This window comes from Saccostrea cucullata, unplaced genomic scaffold, assembly GCF_032062105.1.
Source record: "Saccostrea cucullata isolate Sc308-1 unplaced genomic scaffold, CSIRO_AGI_Scuc_v1 ctg636, whole genome shotgun sequence".
Lineage (NCBI taxonomy): Eukaryota > Metazoa > Mollusca > Bivalvia > Ostreida > Ostreidae > Saccostrea > Saccostrea cuccullata.
The window spans coordinates 164,909-186,164 of record NW_026931726.1 but is presented as its reverse complement, the minus strand read 5'-3'; the positions used below and the strand labels follow the sequence as shown (position 1 = coordinate 186,164).

The 21,256-nt window shown below is 32.9% G+C and overlaps 1 protein-coding gene and 1 long non-coding RNA gene across 2 annotated transcripts; both read left to right on the top strand.

Annotated features, from left to right (window-relative positions):
• The first annotated feature begins 270 nt into the window (after positions 1–270).
• LOC134233372 (ankycorbin-like) lies at positions 271–1,718 on the top strand. The gene is made up of 5 exons (XM_062715334.1): positions 271–324; positions 448–716; positions 883–984; positions 1,099–1,305; positions 1,413–1,718. The coding sequence occupies exons 2-5, from the start codon at positions 458–460 to the stop codon at positions 1,583–1,585; spliced, it is 741 nt and encodes a 246-aa protein (XP_062571318.1). The 5' UTR covers positions 271–324; positions 448–457; the 3' UTR covers positions 1,586–1,718.
• A 12,250-nt stretch (positions 1,719–13,968) lies between these two features.
• On the top strand, positions 13,969–15,759 carry LOC134233371 (uncharacterized). Its single transcript, XR_009984985.1, has 3 exons — positions 13,969–14,154; positions 14,489–14,560; positions 15,369–15,759. It is a non-coding gene; the product is annotated as an uncharacterized LOC134233371 (long non-coding RNA).
• Positions 15,760–21,256: the final 5,497 nt, after the last annotated feature.

The window sequence follows — 21,256 nt, the reverse complement described above, 5'->3', positions numbered from 1 at the left end:
TATGTAAACAAAGGGAAAAATAGTCAAATACACATCATATCAAGATCATGCTTAAGTTAATAAGCTATAATAAGAGAATGCATTGCAACAACTGGAGCGTGTAATAAATTAATAAAAACAAAACAACTACCGGGTCTTCTAGAACCATTAACACAATAAAGACAAACAGTTATTGAATGTTGAGTCGACCAATCTACAGAGAGGGAGGGCTGAACAAAGACGGTCGTTACGCTTCATAGGACCGAGAACGACGCGCGTGCATGTATAAAACAGACGGCAGTCTAACATCTTGTATATTGCTATCTGCCTTCACTACTGGAAATAGTAAGTACAGATACATTTAGCAAAATTGAAATGATAATCATAAAGCTTCTTCTTTTTTTTAGTATGGAATTGAAACGTTCAAGTAAGGTTATATTATTATTAATTTCATTTTCACTTTTGCAGATTTTTCAATATGTTGGAAGAATTACGTCGTGCTCTTCACCACCACGTCTCAGGGTCAACGCCAAAAGTGGCCAAAGAGAGTGCAATGGATGAAATTCGTATGGTGCTTAGACTTTTTAGTTCTGTTTATCAGAATGACTTGGCTGAATTTAAGTGCTTATTAAAATCTGGAGTTGATCCAAACGCAACGGATTGTGAAGGAAATTCTTTGATGCACATTCTTATCGAAAATGGACTTTTTGACATGGCTGAATCATTGGTAACTCAAGGTAAAATTTTTAAACTGTTTATATTCTCAAGTAATTGAAAAAAAATCAAAAGAAAAGCTCTGGAATGAGTTGGTAAACGTGCACTGTAGTTTATATTTCATATTTTAAAAAGATTGTGGTCCTTTTTAGTATCGATTGATATTCATGTCTCATTCTTGTGTTTTAGAAGCATATGATATAAACCAACAAGACCGAAATGGACAAACACCACTAATGCTTGCAGTCATATTGGGCGAAGAAGATATCATTCGACTTTTAGTGCGAGGAGGTAAATATATACTTACAATATGTCAAATGTTTTATATCTGTTATACCAATGTCCAATCAAAAGGATGAACACGTGTTGTACTATAGTACTTATTTCCTATCTGCTTGATTGTAGGAGCTGATGTGAACGAAGTTAACAATACTGGCAAGTCGGCCTTGCTGATTGCTTTGGAGGATGGAAAATTTGAAATAGCAGAGTACCTTATCAAACATGGCAGCGATGTCAACATTGTGGACCGCCTTGGCCAGAGTGCCTTATTCCTCATGAGTAACAATTCAGACCATAAATGTATCAAGCTACTGAAGAAACTTATTAAAGCAGGTAGGTTTTTTCCTTTTAAAAACGAATGAAGCTTTTTATTTAATAAAATGAAAATAATAGTGGTAGAATCTCTGAAAGGAATTAAACTGGTAACTTACTTTTTTCAGGATACACATTCGAAAAAGACAGGTTTTGGATGAAAGATGAGGGATTTGGATGCTCGCCATGTTCCTGTGATAAATCTGTGACAAAACTTTGGAAGAGACTGGATTGTAGTCGTGCTTCTTTAGACAGAAATTTGAGTATGCACTTTGCCATGAAGGTCACAAAAGTTGGATGAACAGGACTTCCTTTGGTCATTCTACCGTTAACACTGTGATACTTTGACTGTGATAATGTAATTTTTATGTACATGTAACTATTTAACATTACGCTGCTTGTTATGATGATTTAAAGAGTCATTAAAAGTTTGAAATTAAAAATAATTTTGTTATGCTATGATGGTGCATGCACCATTCGACATTTTAGCTTTTATGACTATAGGTCGCTTTGATTCAAGACATCCACAATTTTGTTTCATGATTCGAATTTGGTACTTTACAATACATATAGTAATTAAACAGATATTCTAGCTAGGTAAGAATTTATCAAAGATTTCTTAAACACCGACGAGAAAATAACTCATATAGGGTAAAATTTTGGACCAAAGGATAAAGAAAGCAAATTAGGAATTTAGAAGTTTATACATGAAGGATGATGATTGTCAGCTCTGTACCTGTTAATTTGTCCCAAACAGTCCAGACAAACAATGCACAAAAATTCATGCACTTTGTCGTTTATTTCTGTGCTCTTTGCAAGCCTTTGTCATTGCCCATCTGTGGCAAATCGTAGAGTTGTGTAAAGAGACTATTATCTACTATTTGTTCTGATATTTATACAAGGTGTAATTGCATTCCAATTCATTTCCACCAATTCGACTTTTGAAAAAAAAAATAGAATTATTGACAGAAAAGGTGATTAACTTAATCAGTTTGGTGCATATACAAGTTTACTTGAGACCTCAATTATGACCCTATTGGTAAACAAAGAACGAACTCGAGATAATGAGATGCACAGGGCCAATAGTTGACACAGAAGAACGATCTAGTTTGACAGATGTGAAAGTAAACAACCCCGTCAAGAAAAGCTAGAGCTCAATTCCAAACACATCTAAATATCATTTAAAGTTATTTTTACATGTAGCATCGGTACTCCGAATATTCAAATCAAATATTAATAATTTCTTTTAATTTGTTTAAGCATATTATCAAAACTCTCAGGTTGGACAAGACTAGGCTTTGTTTATAAATGATGTTGCGTGATAAGGCATATTACGATCGATGTTCCCTTAAAAGTTATTTTCAGGGAACATTTATTTCTATTTGCTTGTTTGGAGAAGAGTAAGTTTGTCTACAGAATTTTAAAAGTTGATCATAAATGATCACTGAAAGGGTATAAACAAGTGTAAGGAAACATGAAGTTGCCGCGCAGTAATCATATTCAAAAGTCCATTTAAATAATATAACTCTGAAGCAGAGCAAAAAAGGACCTACAAAACATCGGTTTGGGGATCAGGTGCGATGAAACAGTAAGCATCCTCTGCCGACCAGTCACACACGCCATGTGCTCTTTCCATAGACAGAAAATCATGTGTGTATATAAAAGCATTAATGTAACTTACCAGCTACATGCATAAATTTTACTCACTGAATTTTAAAACTCAAAGTAAAAAATAAAGTTAAAAAAAAAAATATTGCTCAAGACCTGTGCAATTTATGTCTTTGAAAAAATAGTGCATGAAAATTGTCTAATTTAATGCATTTAATTACAAAAATAACTAAAACTATGATCACGGTTGAAGTGACCAGCGTCGGTGAAACCTTGTTTACTACAGATGCAATATTTACACGTGTCCAATACACCGTATCAACAACAGACATTGACCTTGTCCTTACTTTAGTTAATACTCCTGTCATATTAATTTCTAACTTGTGACTCAAACGCCTATTAGGACAAGCGTGACAGATGTGCAGAATGATAAACACAGTCGACAGTCTCTTATTAATAACTGTACGTCACCATTGTCTTAAGGAAGCACCGACCTCTTTGCAATAATTAAAAATTAGGTCGAAGTCAAAATTAAGTAGCTTCATTAACGTAAGATAGATGGGATAATTTATTTGTACTTTATGAAATTAATCTGTTGTTCATTTTGTTCATTTATTACGGATGACATTTACTCAGGTTTCAGAAATCAGAAAGGAAATTTTATAAAGTTTGCAATGTTGAATAAAAAAATGTTCTAAATGGATGAAATAACTAAGTTTTATCTCAATATCAATTTAAAAATTTAATATGTTAGTAGTTGAAGAAAATATACAGGAACAAAACTCAATGTATGGCTATGCAGAGGAAATTCGGACTAAATTTTTCATTTTTCATTTTTGTCAAAATTTTTATTTCTTGCAATGTTAATCACAAAGTAAAGGTTACATGTATTTTAAGACATCATTTTCCAAATGTTATATGTGTTTAAGCTCATAAATTATTTCAAATCAATGAATGCTATGAAATAAAGAAATTCAAAAATATGTACAAAAACCACTCCAGACAAAATATCTCAATAATTTGATCATTGACCCCACATAATATTAATACCATGAGAATGAGGATAACAAAGGTAACCTGACGCTATAAATAATTTAGAGTTCTTATTATTCAGATTTTTGTAATATTTGATTAAAAATAGGAAAAAAATATAAAAATGACAGAGGAAATTCGGACTGTAATAATTATCACGTTTATGGCCCAAATTCTACTCACTTCTTTATATGAAGCAACTTTTTCCATTGCTATAATACATCATTATTTAAAGAGTTTTGTTGCTTGTAATATTTTGTGAGTGAAGAAAATAATGGTCATAGTGTGAAAAATTGAGGTATTTTCCGAGAAATACGCAGGGGCCACTAGCATGAAAACGAGGTCATTGACCTAGTTATTTGAAATTGAAAATTAACACAAGAATCATAGTTGTACAATGTGCGATAGGTTGTTTTTCATTCTTATCAGTGGAATTTTTAGTCATCTGAGTAAAGGTATACCTTAAGGCACTAATATATGAAACTAGTACACGTGATACGTGTTCTACAGTAATACACCACATTAGGTGTACATGTAATATTAATGATATACATACATGTGTATTTTCATTTAATACTGACAAAAGTATCACAAAATGTTTGAATTATGTGCATGAAGCTCAACAAAAAGTTATAAAACTCAAAATTCTAACTAAATAATAGAAAGCGGGAGCAGAGCAAATACATTTCTCAAAAAGCATCAGAGGTTACACATTTTATCTTTTTTAACAAAAATTAAAACCCACCAGGAAAAAAATGATATGGTGAGCTTGAGATAAAAGATACCACAGAGTCTGACACATACGTTTTATATTTGGATATTTTACTTCAAAAAGACGTTAATGGTAATCCAACAACCAAGTTCTATGATAAACGTGATGACTTTCACTTTTCTATCGTCAACCTCCCTTACTTATGCAGCAATATACCTTCATCACCTGCATACGTAGTTTATATATACGCAAGTGCAAGCTTTACGTATGAGCAATTTCTTAAACGAGGTAAACTATTGACAAACAAGTTAATGAAACAAGAATATCAGCAGTTCCGTTTAAAATCATTATTTCGTTAGTTATATGGTCGATACAATGACATTTTCAGCAAATACAATTTACCATTAAGTCAAATGCAGACTGACGTTTTTCATACAATTGTTAGTCCATTATTTATACATTAAATTGACGACGGATTTTTCCGTTATTTCCCGATCATGACAAGGGGCGCACGGCGGGTGTGGCCGGTCGGCAGGGGATGCTCACTCCTCCATGGCACCTGATCCCACCTCTGCTATTTTGGAGGTCCGTGTTTGCTCTGCTCCTATTTTGTATTGTTTTATGGACTCTGATATTGAATATTGTTCGTTATCTCCATATTCTTCATGCATGTATATAGATTTTTTTAAATTTGTTAACGTATAGCTAGATTAAAGTAGTTATATTCATTTGTGTCATTACGATAAACTGTATGTGTTTATCAAGGGTAAAAAAATTCACTAAAAAGTTTCAAAAAAAGTTTGGCTATAATTGTACCTTTTAGACAGATATATAGATGACGTACTGTCAATTACATAATGTAACAATGGTATTTTCCATTCTAATGTAGATACAAGTATATCCCGGTGAGCTTGAGATAAAAGATACCACAGAGTCTGACACATCTGTTTCATATTTGGATATTTTACTTAAAAAAGACGCAAATGGTAATCTAACAACCAAGCTCTATGATAAACGTGATGACTTTTCCCTTAATTTTGCAGCAATACACCTTCATCACCTGAATACGGAGTTTATATATCTCAGTTGATTCGATACGCAAGAGCATGCTCTACGTATGAACAATTTCTAAAACAAACAAGTTGATGAAACAAGAAGTTCAGCTGTCTCTTTTAAAGTCATCATTTCGTAAGTTCTATGGTCGATGCAATGACCTTGTTAGCGAATACAATTTACCACTAAGTAAACAATTACAATGAATATAAGTTTTTTTAAAGCAATATGAGCTGCATTTTTGAGAATTTTATTTTGCTGATAAAATGTGTTATTATGATTAATCTGTATGTAATCTAAACCCTTATGATCAATAAAACCAAAATAAAGTTTAAAAATGTTTCAGAAGAAATATTTCTATACAAGTGAATATACAGAATTATATAAGAAATTATTATTGTACAGGACGACAATAATTCAATTTTGCTTCAATCAAAGCGTATAAAAAGTTCTTTTGTAGAAAATATGAACAACAGAAGTTTATAAATGTTCTATTTTTCTGTCATTAAAATAGTTAATTACAAATTTGCAAAAAATTTTCCGATGTCAAACATGCAGCTCATATTGCTTTAAATTGTAAATAACCTTCATCCGACACAGCCAAATAAGTAGACAATGCTTACTTAATATAATGGATGAAAAAAGTTCCACGACAGTACATAATGAGCATAATAGAGTAAAATCTAATGCTTTAGTAGGTTATATAGGCCTCAACTGTCCATTCTGTGAGAAGAAAGAACTATTGTCGGTCCTAACGGCAATCCAATAGTTCTGACTTCTCTCAGAATGGACGGTGTTTAGCTGTTCTTATGCAAAAATTAATAAAAATATTGTTCGAGGTTTAATTTTGAAAATTCAATTAAGACACAGTAATATCATATAAGATGTGCAGTTCATAAAAGATAAAATATATTGAGTAAGTATCTGAAATATACCAGACAAATGTGACGCGCCAAGCAAAAACCTCCCTTATCTCTATTATGACGTAACGTCAAAAGACGCGTCTAAAGTCAATAAGGTAAAAGCGACGTAAAAACGCCTCCTCGAGAAAAAAAAAAAAACAAAACAAAAACTCTCCTGTGCAAAACAAGGGGATGTTGTTTTATTTATATGCTGTGAAAAATTCTTTGGTGTGGTTTGACGTAGTTTATTCTTTAAGAAGTTATTCTCCGTCAAGTATCTGTGTGACGTATCCTTTTCACAATTATTAAGAGTATATTTTTAAAGATGTCCAGTGATGGCTAAAAAATTCCCGTAAGGCCGTTTTTAAAACGGAGTTTGTTTGCCGTCTTTCTATTCACTTTACGAAATATTGCGCCGGTAGGTAGGTCGAATTTTTTTGTCGGAAATGTTCAATATTGAATAAAGGCGTTTCTGAAAAAAAAGTTGTTGATTGGATGAGAAAATTCCGGAATGAATAACTTGGAGGTTTTAAAAAGATTTTAGTCGGTTCATCTTAAAATGTCAAACAAAGAAGATTCAAAGAATTTTAAATTCAAGCTGCTAATTTCCAGCTGTTTTATCGTGATGCACATGCAAGAAAAATTATACAGGAGCATTAAACTAGGTAAAGTATCTTTTTTAAAATAGCGAGGCAATGAAAATTGACCTGAATTACCTCTCGCATCTACCCAATTTATAACGCGGTGGTTTATCTATTAAAAAAAATCGTACAAAAATTGTACAATATTGAAATGTTACGTCAGGCGAATCAATGTGTTTTTTATGCAAGTGATTGTGAAATAGCTAACCCAATTTTTTATGCAATAAAAAGTAATTTCTTAATCCAATCAAATACCATGTTATAAGAAAAATACAGCGTCTTTGTTGCATTTTTCTGTGCAATTAATAAGAACTGTACATAATCTTTGATAGCTTGTCAAGGATATTGATAAATACATGAAGTGAATATTAGTTTAAAAATGTCATTCTCCATAGATACGACGCAGAGTATTTGACTTGGCCACTTCTTATGGAATTTGTTTTTAGCTGTTGATTTAAAATGAATATTTTGAAGAAAGAGCTTTTGAGGTTCTCAATTTATCATGTTTTTCTTTAACACTTTCTCATGTATTGTACGCAAATTTAGGAAAAATTCTCCCCCGTTCTGCTGTGTCTTCTCTATCTCTTTGGAGACTTGTAAATTTTGTCGTGAATATATACAGTACGGATGCTCGCATACATTGTACAGTGATTATCCCACTTTCTGCGATATTTTATGATTGAGAATAAAACAGATTGACATATGTTTATCGACATTTCTGGGAAAAAATTTAAACATTCCGTTATTTTGCTTCACTGTTATGTATTCATAACCCGTTTGCTGAGGTTACATGATACATCGCTAAAATTTTTATAAGTATAATACAAATTAATACAAAATGTTTGAACACTTTGAAAGCATTCCAACCTATTATTATTTTACATAGGCGTCGGAACTGGGGGGGGGGGGCTGGAGGGGGCTTACTCCCTTTTTTTCTAAATATATACTTAGTATAGACATTGAACATCGCTGCGTAGGTTTAGCCCCACCCCACCCACCCCCGCACCCCAACTTTCCACAGACAAGTTGCAGTATAGGTTATACATAGCCCTTTTTTTGCTTGTCGTTTTTTTTTTTGAAGGTTTAATTATTTTTTTTTACACTTAGCCCCCCCCCCTTTTCAATTTGCTTCCGACGCCAATGCTTTAAGCATGATTTTTCTACCAAAGAAGAAAAAATAAGGTGAAGAGGTGACTTTTACGTTTTGGATTCCTGAAAACAACATAATGTTACGCAGTCACCGGTGCTTATTAAGCCCTTTGAACTGAGAACAGAATAACAGTTTACATTAAACATTTAAGAATTATAAATTTTCATTTTAATGATTTTATTAAAACCTTCACTATTAAGGATTTATTTAACGTGTTATAATTATTTTCCCGACAAAGATTTTACTACTAACATTTTATGATTTCACATCTACCTTGGAAAATAATAATCTTGTTTCCTTCTGTTGAATTGTTAATGCAATTCGATGTTTCAAAGTTTGCTGCCAATTACACGTGATTTAATATATACATGTAACAAATTAAAACAATTTCAATAGTTTTCTTCCTGCAAAACAATTGTACATACATGCCATTGTCGGAAACCCATGGGTGATCTCGTCTTGTGATAATTAAAGACAAGATCACCCGTGGGTTTCCGACGATGCATACATGCCTACATGTACATACGTATATGTGGCAAACACGTATGGCAAAATTATCAAAACGCTTTACGTTTTAAGAAAATAAATTTATTGTTACAATTTAAGATTGCACATGTATGCCTTGTTCTTGTCAAAGTCAATAAAGAACTTGTCTAATATTAGTTCATGTAATTTTTCAAGCGTGAATGTCCATAGCCAAGATAGATGAGTGCCCCCCCCCCCCCCCCCCCCCTTACGATAATGGTAGAATATGAAGAATATGTTACCCATTCTCTTACTTTCTGTTGCAATTTTTAACATGCATGTTTTAAACAATACTAAAAAGCAACAAATATTTGATATGATTAAAATAAATCATAATGTGTGCATGTTCTTTCTCAAGAAGGTAACGGTAAAGTTTAGGTTAGACCTTATAGCCCATGTCTAGAAATGAATGTAAATGAAGTTGTCGAGTGTGTTACTTGTGAGATTAATGTATATTCTGGTATTGTGGTTTGTTATTCGGTTAGTATACAATAATCGGTCAGATACAATAATCTATCAGAATTAATTCATTATCATCCTCATTAATGCATATAAATTGCAGAGTTTCTTTTTCAAACCATATTTTTAAAAATATACACATATCTTTTATTGGAGGGGGGTGGTGTTACATTCTGATTTACTGAAAAGTATGCAAACTCATTTAGTTACGAAATGATTCTAAGCATATTTCTTTTCAATAATTTAAGCATAAATATAAAATAAGAAACGGAGGGCCATGAAAAATTAATCAAATGTTTAAAGATTTACAAGTAATAATGGTTTAAACTTTAATTTAACATTTTAAAATTTGATGACCTAATCTTAATTGTTTTTGATTTGAACACGCATTTATTGAGATATACAAAAGGATTACAAGTTCCTCATGTGAATTATAGACCGATTTCATAACGACATCCAAAGAAGAAAATGATCGAACTCTACTACAAGAGACAAATACAATTTATTCCTGGAAGCGGAATATCTTATCAATTAGCCAAAAAGTCTTCAGATATGATGCATATTTTTTTCCCGTAGTGAAACATTCGAAACTAAAACATGTAAATACATATAGTGAACGTGGTAAAAAAAAAAAATGTGGTATCCTTTAGATGAAAAAAAAAAACCTGTCGCACTCTATAAAATTCGGGTATTTAAAACGTAAACTATGACAAAGATAACTACATGTACTTTGATAGTGTAAAAGAGACAATTAAGTGCCTCTGCTTAATTGGGGTTGAACCCGAGGCCTCTGACTTACCAGTCCAGTGCTCTACAAATGAGATGAAATCTAAATTTTGCTTATTTTCTTTTACTGTTGTCTGCCATTTTCTTGCATTAAAAAAGACTTAAATTGTAATAGCTTTTAGAAGAAGAGAAGATTTTTGATTCGAGTAAAGTTTTGTTCGTTTACCCTTATCAATCATATCGGTACCCCCCCCCCCCACTCTTTTCATTTTTCAAAGGTATAGTTTACAATGTTTATATTTATCATTACGATTAAAAATCTTAATTATTGATATTTTTAAGGGAATCAAATCAAATTTTGAAAATATATATCATCAAATTATTATTTAGCTTCACGTTAGTAGTATAAGCAGCCTAGCCGGGGGGTTCAACTGAGTGCACTTTTTATGCAAATGAGGTTCAAAAATGGGTCAACTGAGTGGAGTGCTAACCCTAACCCTAACCCTAACCCTAACCCTAACCCCCCTAGCCCTAACTAACCCTAACTAACCCTAACCCTAACTAACCCTAACCCTAACTAACCCTACCCCCTAGCCCTACCTAACCCTAACCCTAACTAACCCTAACCCCCTTAGCCCTAACCCCCTAGCCCTAACTAACCCTAACCCTAACCCCCCCCCTAACTAACCCTAACCTATTCCCCTTAAATACGGGGTTGTTTACACTATACGTAGGTACTACGTTTTTTTTGCTGACTATACAGGTAAAAAATGCGCCGTGTGCAAAAAACATTGCAAGAATGTGATTATGACGTCACGCATTCACAGTCTAGCTTCATTTTTGGAAAACCTCATTTCCAAGAAACAAAAAGTGAAACTAACACAGATTTTGATTTTCAATTTTTATTCCCAATAAACAAAAGAAATTTACAAATTTAACAAAAAATACATACAACCATTTATCAGGCTTGTCTTTTAATCCAAAATACCCTCCAAATTAATCATCTAGTAGTTTTCTCCAATACACTGACCCTGTTGCATTCTTTTTTTTGATCTGGATTTTTGCATGTAGCTTCTATTTTTTAATGTCCTGCGTTTTTGTTTGAGTTTCTTCATCTCCTCCTTTGTCATTCCCTGCAAACGACGCTTGAGCTCTCGCAGGGGAAGCATCAGCAATTCCTCATCCTCCAAAGGCTCTATGGTCAGGGGTCTTTTCCTTTTAGTTTCCCTAGGTTTTTTCTCTATGTCTTTTACCATTACATAGCATGGATCCATTTGTTTCTGACTCTCTCCTGATCCGCCCTGGGTCCCTTCTTCTTTTTTCTGGTCAATGTTTCCTCCTTCTTCTTTCCTTTTTGTTGTTTTTCCCCTGAATGACTTTGTGATTGGGGATAATTGTGCACTCATGTAACAAAATCGACGGCTGTTGTAACATTTCAGTTTATCCAGCTTGTTTTCAAGAGCACTCACCTTGGTGTTCATTTTATTTACCTTGTTATCCACATCATTCATCTTGGTGTTCATATCATTCAGTTTGTTATCCAGAGCAGATAACATGTTCACAATTCCGTCTAAAGTGGTGTTTAAAATGCCCATATCTTCTTCTTTATTCATGTCCTCAATCATGTCCAAATTTAAATCCAATTCCATGGCATCCCTTATTGTCTCTGTCATGGGAGCTCCTACGTATCCTTCAGGTGTCACATAATACTGGGAATTTTCTGAAGTATTCATCCTTGCTTCTATTTCACCTGTGTTCAGTGCTCACGCAGAATGATCAAATTTGACAGTTTTTTTGCTTTATATACCTGCTATGAGCCGTGTGCAAAAATACCTAGGCTTTATATACCTGTTGCATCACCTGTAAAGAGGGCCGTGTGCAAAAACTTAGGGGCCGTGTGCAAAAATACGATAGACCTACGTTTTGTTTATGTACACAGGTAATACTTAGGGACCTTGTGCAAATATACGTTTTACATGCGTGGGCTATAAAAATGAGAATAAAAAAAAATTTTACTGTGATAGAACATAGATGCGATGGAGAAAGTATGTATTTCAATACCTGGGAAATTTCACACATAGGTTAAGAAATCAGTGACTTTTTTAATACCTAAAACCTCAAAATCTACGAATGACTAGACCCCCCACACCCCCTTGGATGCAATGAATATCATATACAAAATACTATTTTTAGAGGAGGATTTTTTACAGTTTAAGAATTTTTTTCTTTAGTTTTTAAGAAAATAAAAAATCATGTAAATATCACTGTTATGTTTATTATATGACGTCATAGATACACTCGGGTTCGGCCTTTTCCCCACTTCAATTTTGCTTTGTCACTGTGCTGGGGGTCTTTTTGATCACATGACCAAAAGCGATTTTTTTCTTTTAGCCAATCACATTTAATCACGTGATTGAATTGTTGATGTTTTGCCGCGATTGAAGAATCGTCTGCTATTGTAAATAAATACAGCCCCACCGTGGTTTCAGTGCCATTCTTTCCTGACTGATTTTCTGGTAACAGACAAAAGAAGAAGAAAGAAGAACAAGATGTCCGACCCAATTTTTCATGAGGAGCTCTACATGATTCCGGGGATTTCCATCGAGACGACTGTCATTGTGAGAAGACTTGACAATGGGGTGGAAATCTCACGATACAATATGGTCAGAGTGCAACTTGCCCAGCGGCCACAGAGCAGGACCAGAAGTACCCCCTACACCAGGATCCGAAGAAGACCAAGGCAACAATCCCGTTCGCCGCCCCCGTCATCCAGTTCTGCTGTTAGTGGTGCTGCTGCTGCTCCGGCCCCCCAGACCAGAGCCCGGAACCAGGGACGGATCCCTACCTGGGGGTTCCGGGCCCGCGTCGAGAGAATATATTGCAGTTTGTGTATGCAAGAGGACCAAGAAAATAATTACTGTTGCAGCCGGTGTCTCCAGCGGCCTTCCTGCTTGCTGTGTACGGCGCGGGTGGTTGAACAGGGGATGGGCTGCCCCCTCTGCAGGAACGGGATCCGTGTTCCCGTTCCCCTCTCCCGGAGGTCAGAGTTTCAAAGAGAAGATAGTTCTTCTTCGGATGATGATGATGACAACCAGTCGGTAGGCCACTTGGTCCAGCAGCTCCTGGCGTAGGGACCTTGAAAACAAAATTCCAGAAAAAACCAAAAAAATCAACAAAATCAACGAAAAAACCAAAAAAATCAACAAAATGCAGAAACTAACCAAAAAGTGTTTTTTAAACCCAACGGTCCTTTTAAGGACCACCCAATTGTTTCGAAAAGATGCTTTCAAATACAGCTGAAAAGAGAAACTTAATGTGTCTAAGAAAAAAAAAGATCTTTTTTTTTTCTCTAAAATACAGTCAAAGAAACGATTGTATCTTTAGAAAAAAGAGGATCTTTTTTAATACTCAAAAGAAACGTTTTGTGTATTCAATAAAGATTACCTTTTTTTGTGGGTAAAAAACAAGAAACTTGTATGTCTCAAGTTTATAACACCAGGTCACTTTTTAAAAAAATTTTATGTCTCCAAGTACGCCGTAATTTTCTATGTAAATAAGGCCGCCATTGTCGAATCTCGGCAGGATTTTACCCCAGTGAAAAAGGTTTGTAATCCATCGTGTAGGTCATTTAAAGTTGTTTCACATTGTTTATGATTGTAATTATGTTATCCCTCACCTATATGTTTAATGTCAGGTATGCTAAACGACCCATTTCTGTGTAATTTGAGAAAATGTTTTTGTCATGTGCTGAAAGTATGGCGTGCTATTCATGTTATCATTTAAAAAGTCGCTCCTCAAAATAAATCTGTCTTTTTAAAAGATACATTTTTACAAATGACATTTAATATGATTAGAGTATAGGTATCCATATATAAGAGATATTATTTTGCATTACATTTAAACATGTTTTTCTGTCCTGTTTGTCTGTCAATTGTTGCTTTACTTCCTTTGTAAAATGAGGTTAAATTGAGTATCACTGAATATTGTATGATTTTTTTTCAGGATCAGCTGAGATGTTGTTTCACTGGATTATTTAATTGGGCATATAATTGGATAATTCTGGTAAGTTTGTCTTTGTTTTGTTTACATTTATGAAGGTCATCTTTGCATTTAATCATAATTATGTAAAGTTCTGTTTTGAAAAATCAATACTGTATTTATCCTCATTTCATGTGATTTACACTTGTTTAGCCTGCATGTAACTCAGAATGCATTTAATATTTCTATGATGGGTCATTCTATGATATTGAATTTCAATCAGAAAAATATTCTCTATATTTTTGATAAAATACATGGTATCTTTTACATTTCTGTGCCTTTTGTCTCTAAATTATTGCTTTACTTACATTGTAAAATGAGGTTAATTGTGTATCACTGAATTGTATGATTTTTTCAGGATCAGCTGAGATGTTATTTCACTGGATTATTTAATGGATAGACTTATTGGGCATATAGTTGGATATCTCTGGTAAGTTTATCTTGTTTTTTATTTGTTTACATTTTCCTATGAAGGTCATCTTTGCATTTCAGCATGATTATATGGTTAATTTAATTACTGTGTAATACTTATGTGATCTGTTATCTCTAACTTACATTCATATAAGCACACCCTTATTTAACCTAAAATATATTAACACATGATTAAGGGATCTTCAGAATATTATTAAGTCCTTTTGTATAAATTATATAATTTCATAATTCATTATGTATGTTACCCATGGCCATGGAATTCAGACTTACTAAATGGTGATCAAAGAGATATTAATTAGGAATCTAATAAGAGAAAAGGAGGAAATTACAAAAGATTAATCCTAAGTTATTTACTTTTTGTTTTGATTCTAAATATGTGGGATATATGGCATACATATATTTTCATTTTCACTTTTGTTTCTTGGTAATGAGCTTTTCAAAAAATGAAGGACTACATGTTGTACTGTGATGATGCTAAAAAAGATGTATTTTTCTGTATGCAGTACTGACAGATATTAAACAAAATTGAATCTGTTGTTAATAAAAAATCTTTTAGTGACTAAATAATTAATTTGATAATCATTTTATTTGTGATATCAATACAGTAATTGTGCTTTTTTTCATTATCTAAAGATAACATGATGAATTTTTCTCATCTGGAGTTAATGTTAAAAACAATTTGTTTTGAGATTAAAAACAAACATTTTCATGAACTTTTTTTTGGCATTGTACATGTTGTATTTAAACATGCATTGTTTCACACAGTACTCTGTCATATTAACAAAATGGTTTTATTTTCTATACAGTTCTCAACCTGGAAGATATGTTTTGTTCCTAACCATCTATAATCCATTCTCTATGATGTGAAGCCTGGCTGCTGGTCTTCCTTTGGAAATACACAGTTTGTCAATCAACATAGAAACACACAAACTTGAAGGTAAAGTTTCAATGAGATACAATTGTAACTTTTATTTATTTATTTATTTTTTTTGTTACATATGCATGTTTATATTTTGGAATTGATAAGTAAATGATATATGATTTTTTAAATAAACAGGGCTTGGTGGTCATGGTCATGTTTAAACTATATTAATCTCCTTTAGAAGAAGAAGAAGAGCTCCATTTCAAGAGATATACAAAAATGCATGATCAATTTTTTAAACTAAAATGTATGAAATTCTTCTTTGCCAAATGATAGTTAACAGCTGAAGATAGCATATCATAGTTGGTAAAGATAGCAAGTTCTGACTCCAATTGCTGATGAATTCTGAATTTCCCATTTAATATTAACATTATATCACAGGGAAAGAATACTATAATGTAGCACATCAGGATGACCAGAAAAGAAATCTTAATGACCCTCTTAACTATGTATAAAGACTGTAACCTTATAACTGATGTAAGATAATCTGATTGTGTGGAAATAAAATTCCCTGGTGTTTCTTGATGACTTTATCATTTCTGATTAAATCAAATTATGAGTTTCATCTTTGTTACATTGTAATAATTCCTAAATAGGACACACACCAGAAACTCTTAAAATGATCTATACTGTTTTAACTGAGCATCAGGCTTTAACAGTACATAACTATTCCAAATGATTTTTGGACGCTTTTGTATCAAAAAGACAAAACAGTTGGTTCACAGATGTTCCAAAGAAAAACAGCCACAAAGAAATGATTTGTTATGTTCTTTGATTGAATCATGTAAAATATATTTTAAAAAGTTTACTCTAACATTTATCTTTTGCATAAATAACTTTTTGTGGAGAATTTTTCATAACTTTAAAAAAGTAGTCTTATTGTGTAATATGGTTAGCTTAAAATCTTGTAGACTTTAAAGTTTTACATGACCTGTCACACATCTTACATGTGTAACCATTTCATTTCAGGGTATTCAGCATATATTGTGGTTTTCTCTTAAATTTATTTGCTTATGTAATCAATAATTTGAGAATACTCAAATTAGGAAACGTAAGAGAGAATAGGCAAGAAAATCAGGGTAAAAAAATGTTTTTACTACGAAGGGGTTAATCTATTATTTAATATATAAGTACATTCAGTCTATACATTTCATTTGGGTATGAAATAAACTTACATTTGAGCATTTTAAGACAATTGTAAATATTACTTTAATCTGTTTTTTTTTTTAAAAAAATGACGAGATTCACTGTCAGCATGTTATTTCCTATAAAATAAAAAGAAAATTTTATTTGAGTCAGTTTTTCTTTAAATGTAAATAAGAAGCATTGGAAGTTGGGAATATTTCACAAAGTTGATTGAATATAATACTCACTAGGACAGTTGGAGTATTATGATTTTACCCTAAAGGACACCAGTTTAAATTTCAATATACAAATCATGATTAGTCATGGAGTATAAAGTTTACACTTGCCAAAAAGTAAATGGTATCTCTATTCAGGGTCAATCCAAAGGAATGAAAACAATGTTTCTTTCTATGTATCAAATTTGAAGGATTTCTTGCAATAATTTCACTGTGTTCCTGAATTTTAAAGTTTAAAAAAAAAAAAAATTATAAAATTATATCAAATTTATAAGGTTAATATTTTTTAAGTTTTGTTTTTATTAAAAAGAAAATTTGAAAGTTAAATAAAAACAAAACTTAAAAAATTTTAACCTTATAAATTTTATATAATTTTATAAATTTTTTTTTTTAAACTTTAAAATTCATGTATCCTGGACAAAAGGGTTCAACCCCCTTCCCTCTCCCTTGGATGTTGGGTGTGGCTAACTTAACACCATCCTTTTTTTCATGAAGATTAATTACACATTATAGTCACTATCTACATGAAATTTCATGAGTTATCAAGAAAAGGGATCTTCAAATGATCCTCAATTCAATGTGGATATGTAGTTTTAAAATATTGCTACTTGGAAATTTATGGATCCTTTGCCTTTAATATCCCTTATAACAAAGATTCTTTAAAATTGCGTGAGGAATTTCATGTTTTTTAAAGTTACGATAAAAGTGTTCCTTAGGTTATTTTACGGATGATAGCTAATGCTGAATAAATGTATTGATATCTAGGGATATTCAAGAGTGTATGGTGTTGAAACTTTAAATATATATTGGTCAGGCAGTTTGTCTTTGAATTCAGTTTAAAAATTTTGATCATCACAAAATTATATTTGACTGTATTAAAAGCAGTAATTTTAGATAAACAGTAAGAAGATTACACAAACACTGTAATTTCAACACTTTTGGTTTTACAAATATGAAAAAAAGTTTAAATGACTAATTATAAGGACATAAAAAACACAAGACTTACAAAATAAATATTAAAATACTCAGTCCTCAAGATTAAAAGTTATTTAAAAGATTGAAAATCTAAAAAAAGTCTGAAAACCTACAAGTCTGAAAGTCTGAATCTCAAGATTCAATATAAATTGTATTTTGAAGCATTGAAAGTCAGTATATGATTTGCTTGTAAAAACTCTCTGTAAAAATATAGGAGCACATTCACATATATATTATAGAAAGAGTAGGAGATTTTATAACTAATTTCTTACAAATTAACAAATCACTCTGATATCCTTATATTAATGAAGTTTTACTGTAGTAGGAACACAATGACTTTTAACCTGAAAAATCAATAGAGTTGTTTAGATATTCATGGACAACAATGGTATAGCAAAAATTGTGCTGATCTTTGATCTGAAAATCAAAATATATGAAGTTTGTTTAATGAACCTATCCATTGATGAATATTAACTAAACAATTGTCCAATTAAACAAGATTTCCACATCTCTTTGACCTTTTGACTAAAAACTTAATAAGGTCATTTATTTACCTTTGTTTGACTTTGATGAGTATCTTATATGTTGGATATATTAGTTGAACACTATTTAATCTGAGTAAAGAGGAAACCTGGAAAAGCTTGTATTCCTTTTGTATGAACAAATGAATTGATGTCATGCAGATAATCAAAATATCAGAACAATCTGATGAATAAAAAGTTCTCATTATACTAGTCAGAAACCATTATAGTCTTCCTACCAAAGACAAAAATATGTCAACTCAACAAAGTAAGGTTCCTTTTCTTCAAAAAAGTAAAATTCTGATGGATTGGGTGAGTATTACTTTATACCTAATAAAAGAATTTTTTTTTTCCTCCATTTAAAACTGTATGAAACTGTTTATATAATTAAATCAATCTTATTTCTTTCATGTCATAGTAACCATCATTCATAATATGTACAATTCTAATAGATGAATTCACATTTCTTTTTTTAAAATTTGTATTAAAACATTAAAATATTTTGAGGGATAACTCTCTGTTCATGTTAATTTCTGGTGTATACCTTCTATCATTTGACATAACTCATTTGCTTTGATTGCCTAAATCAGAGCTATTCATACATAGAAAGAGGACCAAAAAATTAAAAAATTTAAAAAATTTAAAAGTTTTAAAAGAGTTATAAGTTTTAAAAATGTTATAAAAAATTTATAAGTTAAAGTGAATTTTTTAAAAAAAAATTATAAGTTTTTCAAAAAAAGTTAAAACATTTTAAAATGTGTGTTTGGATGTGAATTTATTTTTTAAAAAGAGGGAAATTATTATTAAAAGTTTTAAAAAATATAAGTTTTTAAAAGTGACCTGGTGTTATAACTTGAGACACACATTTCGTTTCTCTTTTCAACTGTATTTGAAAGCATCTTTTCGAAAAATTTGGTGGCTCTTAAAAGAGCCGTTTGGTTGATTTTTTTTAGACAGGGTTTACTCCCTGTGTCCCCTGCCTCGTCCCCGGAACTCTGGGCGGTCAGATAGGGGCCTCCTCACCGCAGGCAAGGCTAGTCTGGTGGGGGGTCTCAAGGGCCGTGGTGCTCGCATTCCTCGGACCCCGCGGGTGGCCACGTTCCTCGCCATGGGTGGTCTGGGTTCTCTCCGCCGGCAGAGGGGGCAGCAGCCTAGGGGTGGGGCCTGGAGAACCAACACCTCCGAGCACCGGTAACAGGCGGGCCTGTTCCGGCACTCGCAGCACACGTAGTTGGAGGGCTGGTCCTCCTCCAAACAGATGCTGCATCTGATCCTGGCCTCTGGCAGCTGAATGGCCCAGACTGGCACGGGTCCCCTCGGAGCTGGTACTGGGGGTGCTGCTTCCTCCGGTGCCCAGTCGTCCGTCACCAAATCGTCCGGGGACCAAGTAGGTGATGGAGGTCGGCGAGGGGGGGACGGGCTCCTGGGACTCTCCGCTGGCGGACTGGCAGGACCCAGGGTGGCGAAGCGTAATCGGGACAGCTCCCGGCCGGTCGCTGCATCCCTCACAATCCACACTGCCTCCAAGTAGATGTCTGCCATGGTGAAATACCTAGGAAGATCAGCCATTGTAAACGTAGATGCTGCTACTAACGAATGACACCGACTACTGGAGAGCGTCTGTATTTATGCACAAGTGACGGACGTTAAAGAGAGCACCTGGATGGCGAGAGCCGAAATCTCATGGCGAACCGAAATTGTGTGTGTTTTGTACTTTGAGACTTACGTATTTTCATGGATTATTTAGTAGGTGTTCATAGTAGGATTTCAGCAGGATACAGGTCTGAACAAGATAAGTGTCCTGCTTCTTTTCATACTAGAATGGATACATGACAGGCATCCGTCGTGGAGAAATGAGTAAAAAACCTCGAAGCGACGAGGTGAAATCCAGTGACCCGAGTGTATAAAATAAGCCTTTTCAGTCTTTTTAGAGGGTGAGACCCGGAAAACTCATGTGGGTTAGGGAGAAGGGACCTAGGAAAGAGTGTTAATATAATTTTTATTTCAAAAGAATCATGATCAGGATAAAAAACAAGCTCAAATAGGTTTACCTATAGACACAACGAGGGGTCAGAGGTCACGGATGTTCAGAAAATCATACTATGAGATACATAAGGATTCTTAGAATCTACCCTTTATCTGAATGATATTTTAAGAAAAATAACATGTGATGAGGTTCAAAATCATTCGTATTTACTTTTTAGAGCCTTTACAAGTCATGATCGTTTGTTTATTTACCAAAATCGAACACTGTAGTGACACTGGGGTGTAAACAACGTAGGACCTACACATTCCCTGATTTTTTAAGTCACCCGATGTTTTATGAAAGAAAATTTGACATGAAAAGATTCGTATTGCTTTGAAAATCATTCGTATTTACTTTTTAGATCATGATTCACTCTAGATTTTTTTATGTTTGATTAAAAACCATACACACACTGCGCGTCTCAAAAAAGAATTCAAGAATATTGTAAGTTTATTTCATACAGAAATTCCTTCAAGGTATAGACTGAATTTACTTATGGATAAACCCCTTTGTAGTAAAAAACATTTTATTAGGTTTAATTTTCTTGTTTATTCTCTCATATATTTCCTAATTTAAGTATTCTCAAATTATTGATTATATAAGTCAACAAATTTAATACAAAATCACAATAGATGCTAAATACCCTGAAAATGAAATGATTACATGTGTAAGATGTGTAACACATCATGTACAACTTTTAAAGTCTACAAGATTTTAAAGCTAGCCATATTATGCAATAAGTACTTTTTTTCAAAGTTATGAAAAAATTCTTTACAAAAATATAAATGCAAAAGATAAATGTTACAGTTTTTTAAAACATAGATTTTGCTACACTAACAGGGTATTCTGTATGACCAACTTTTCATATCAGTTCAGTTATCATATTTTA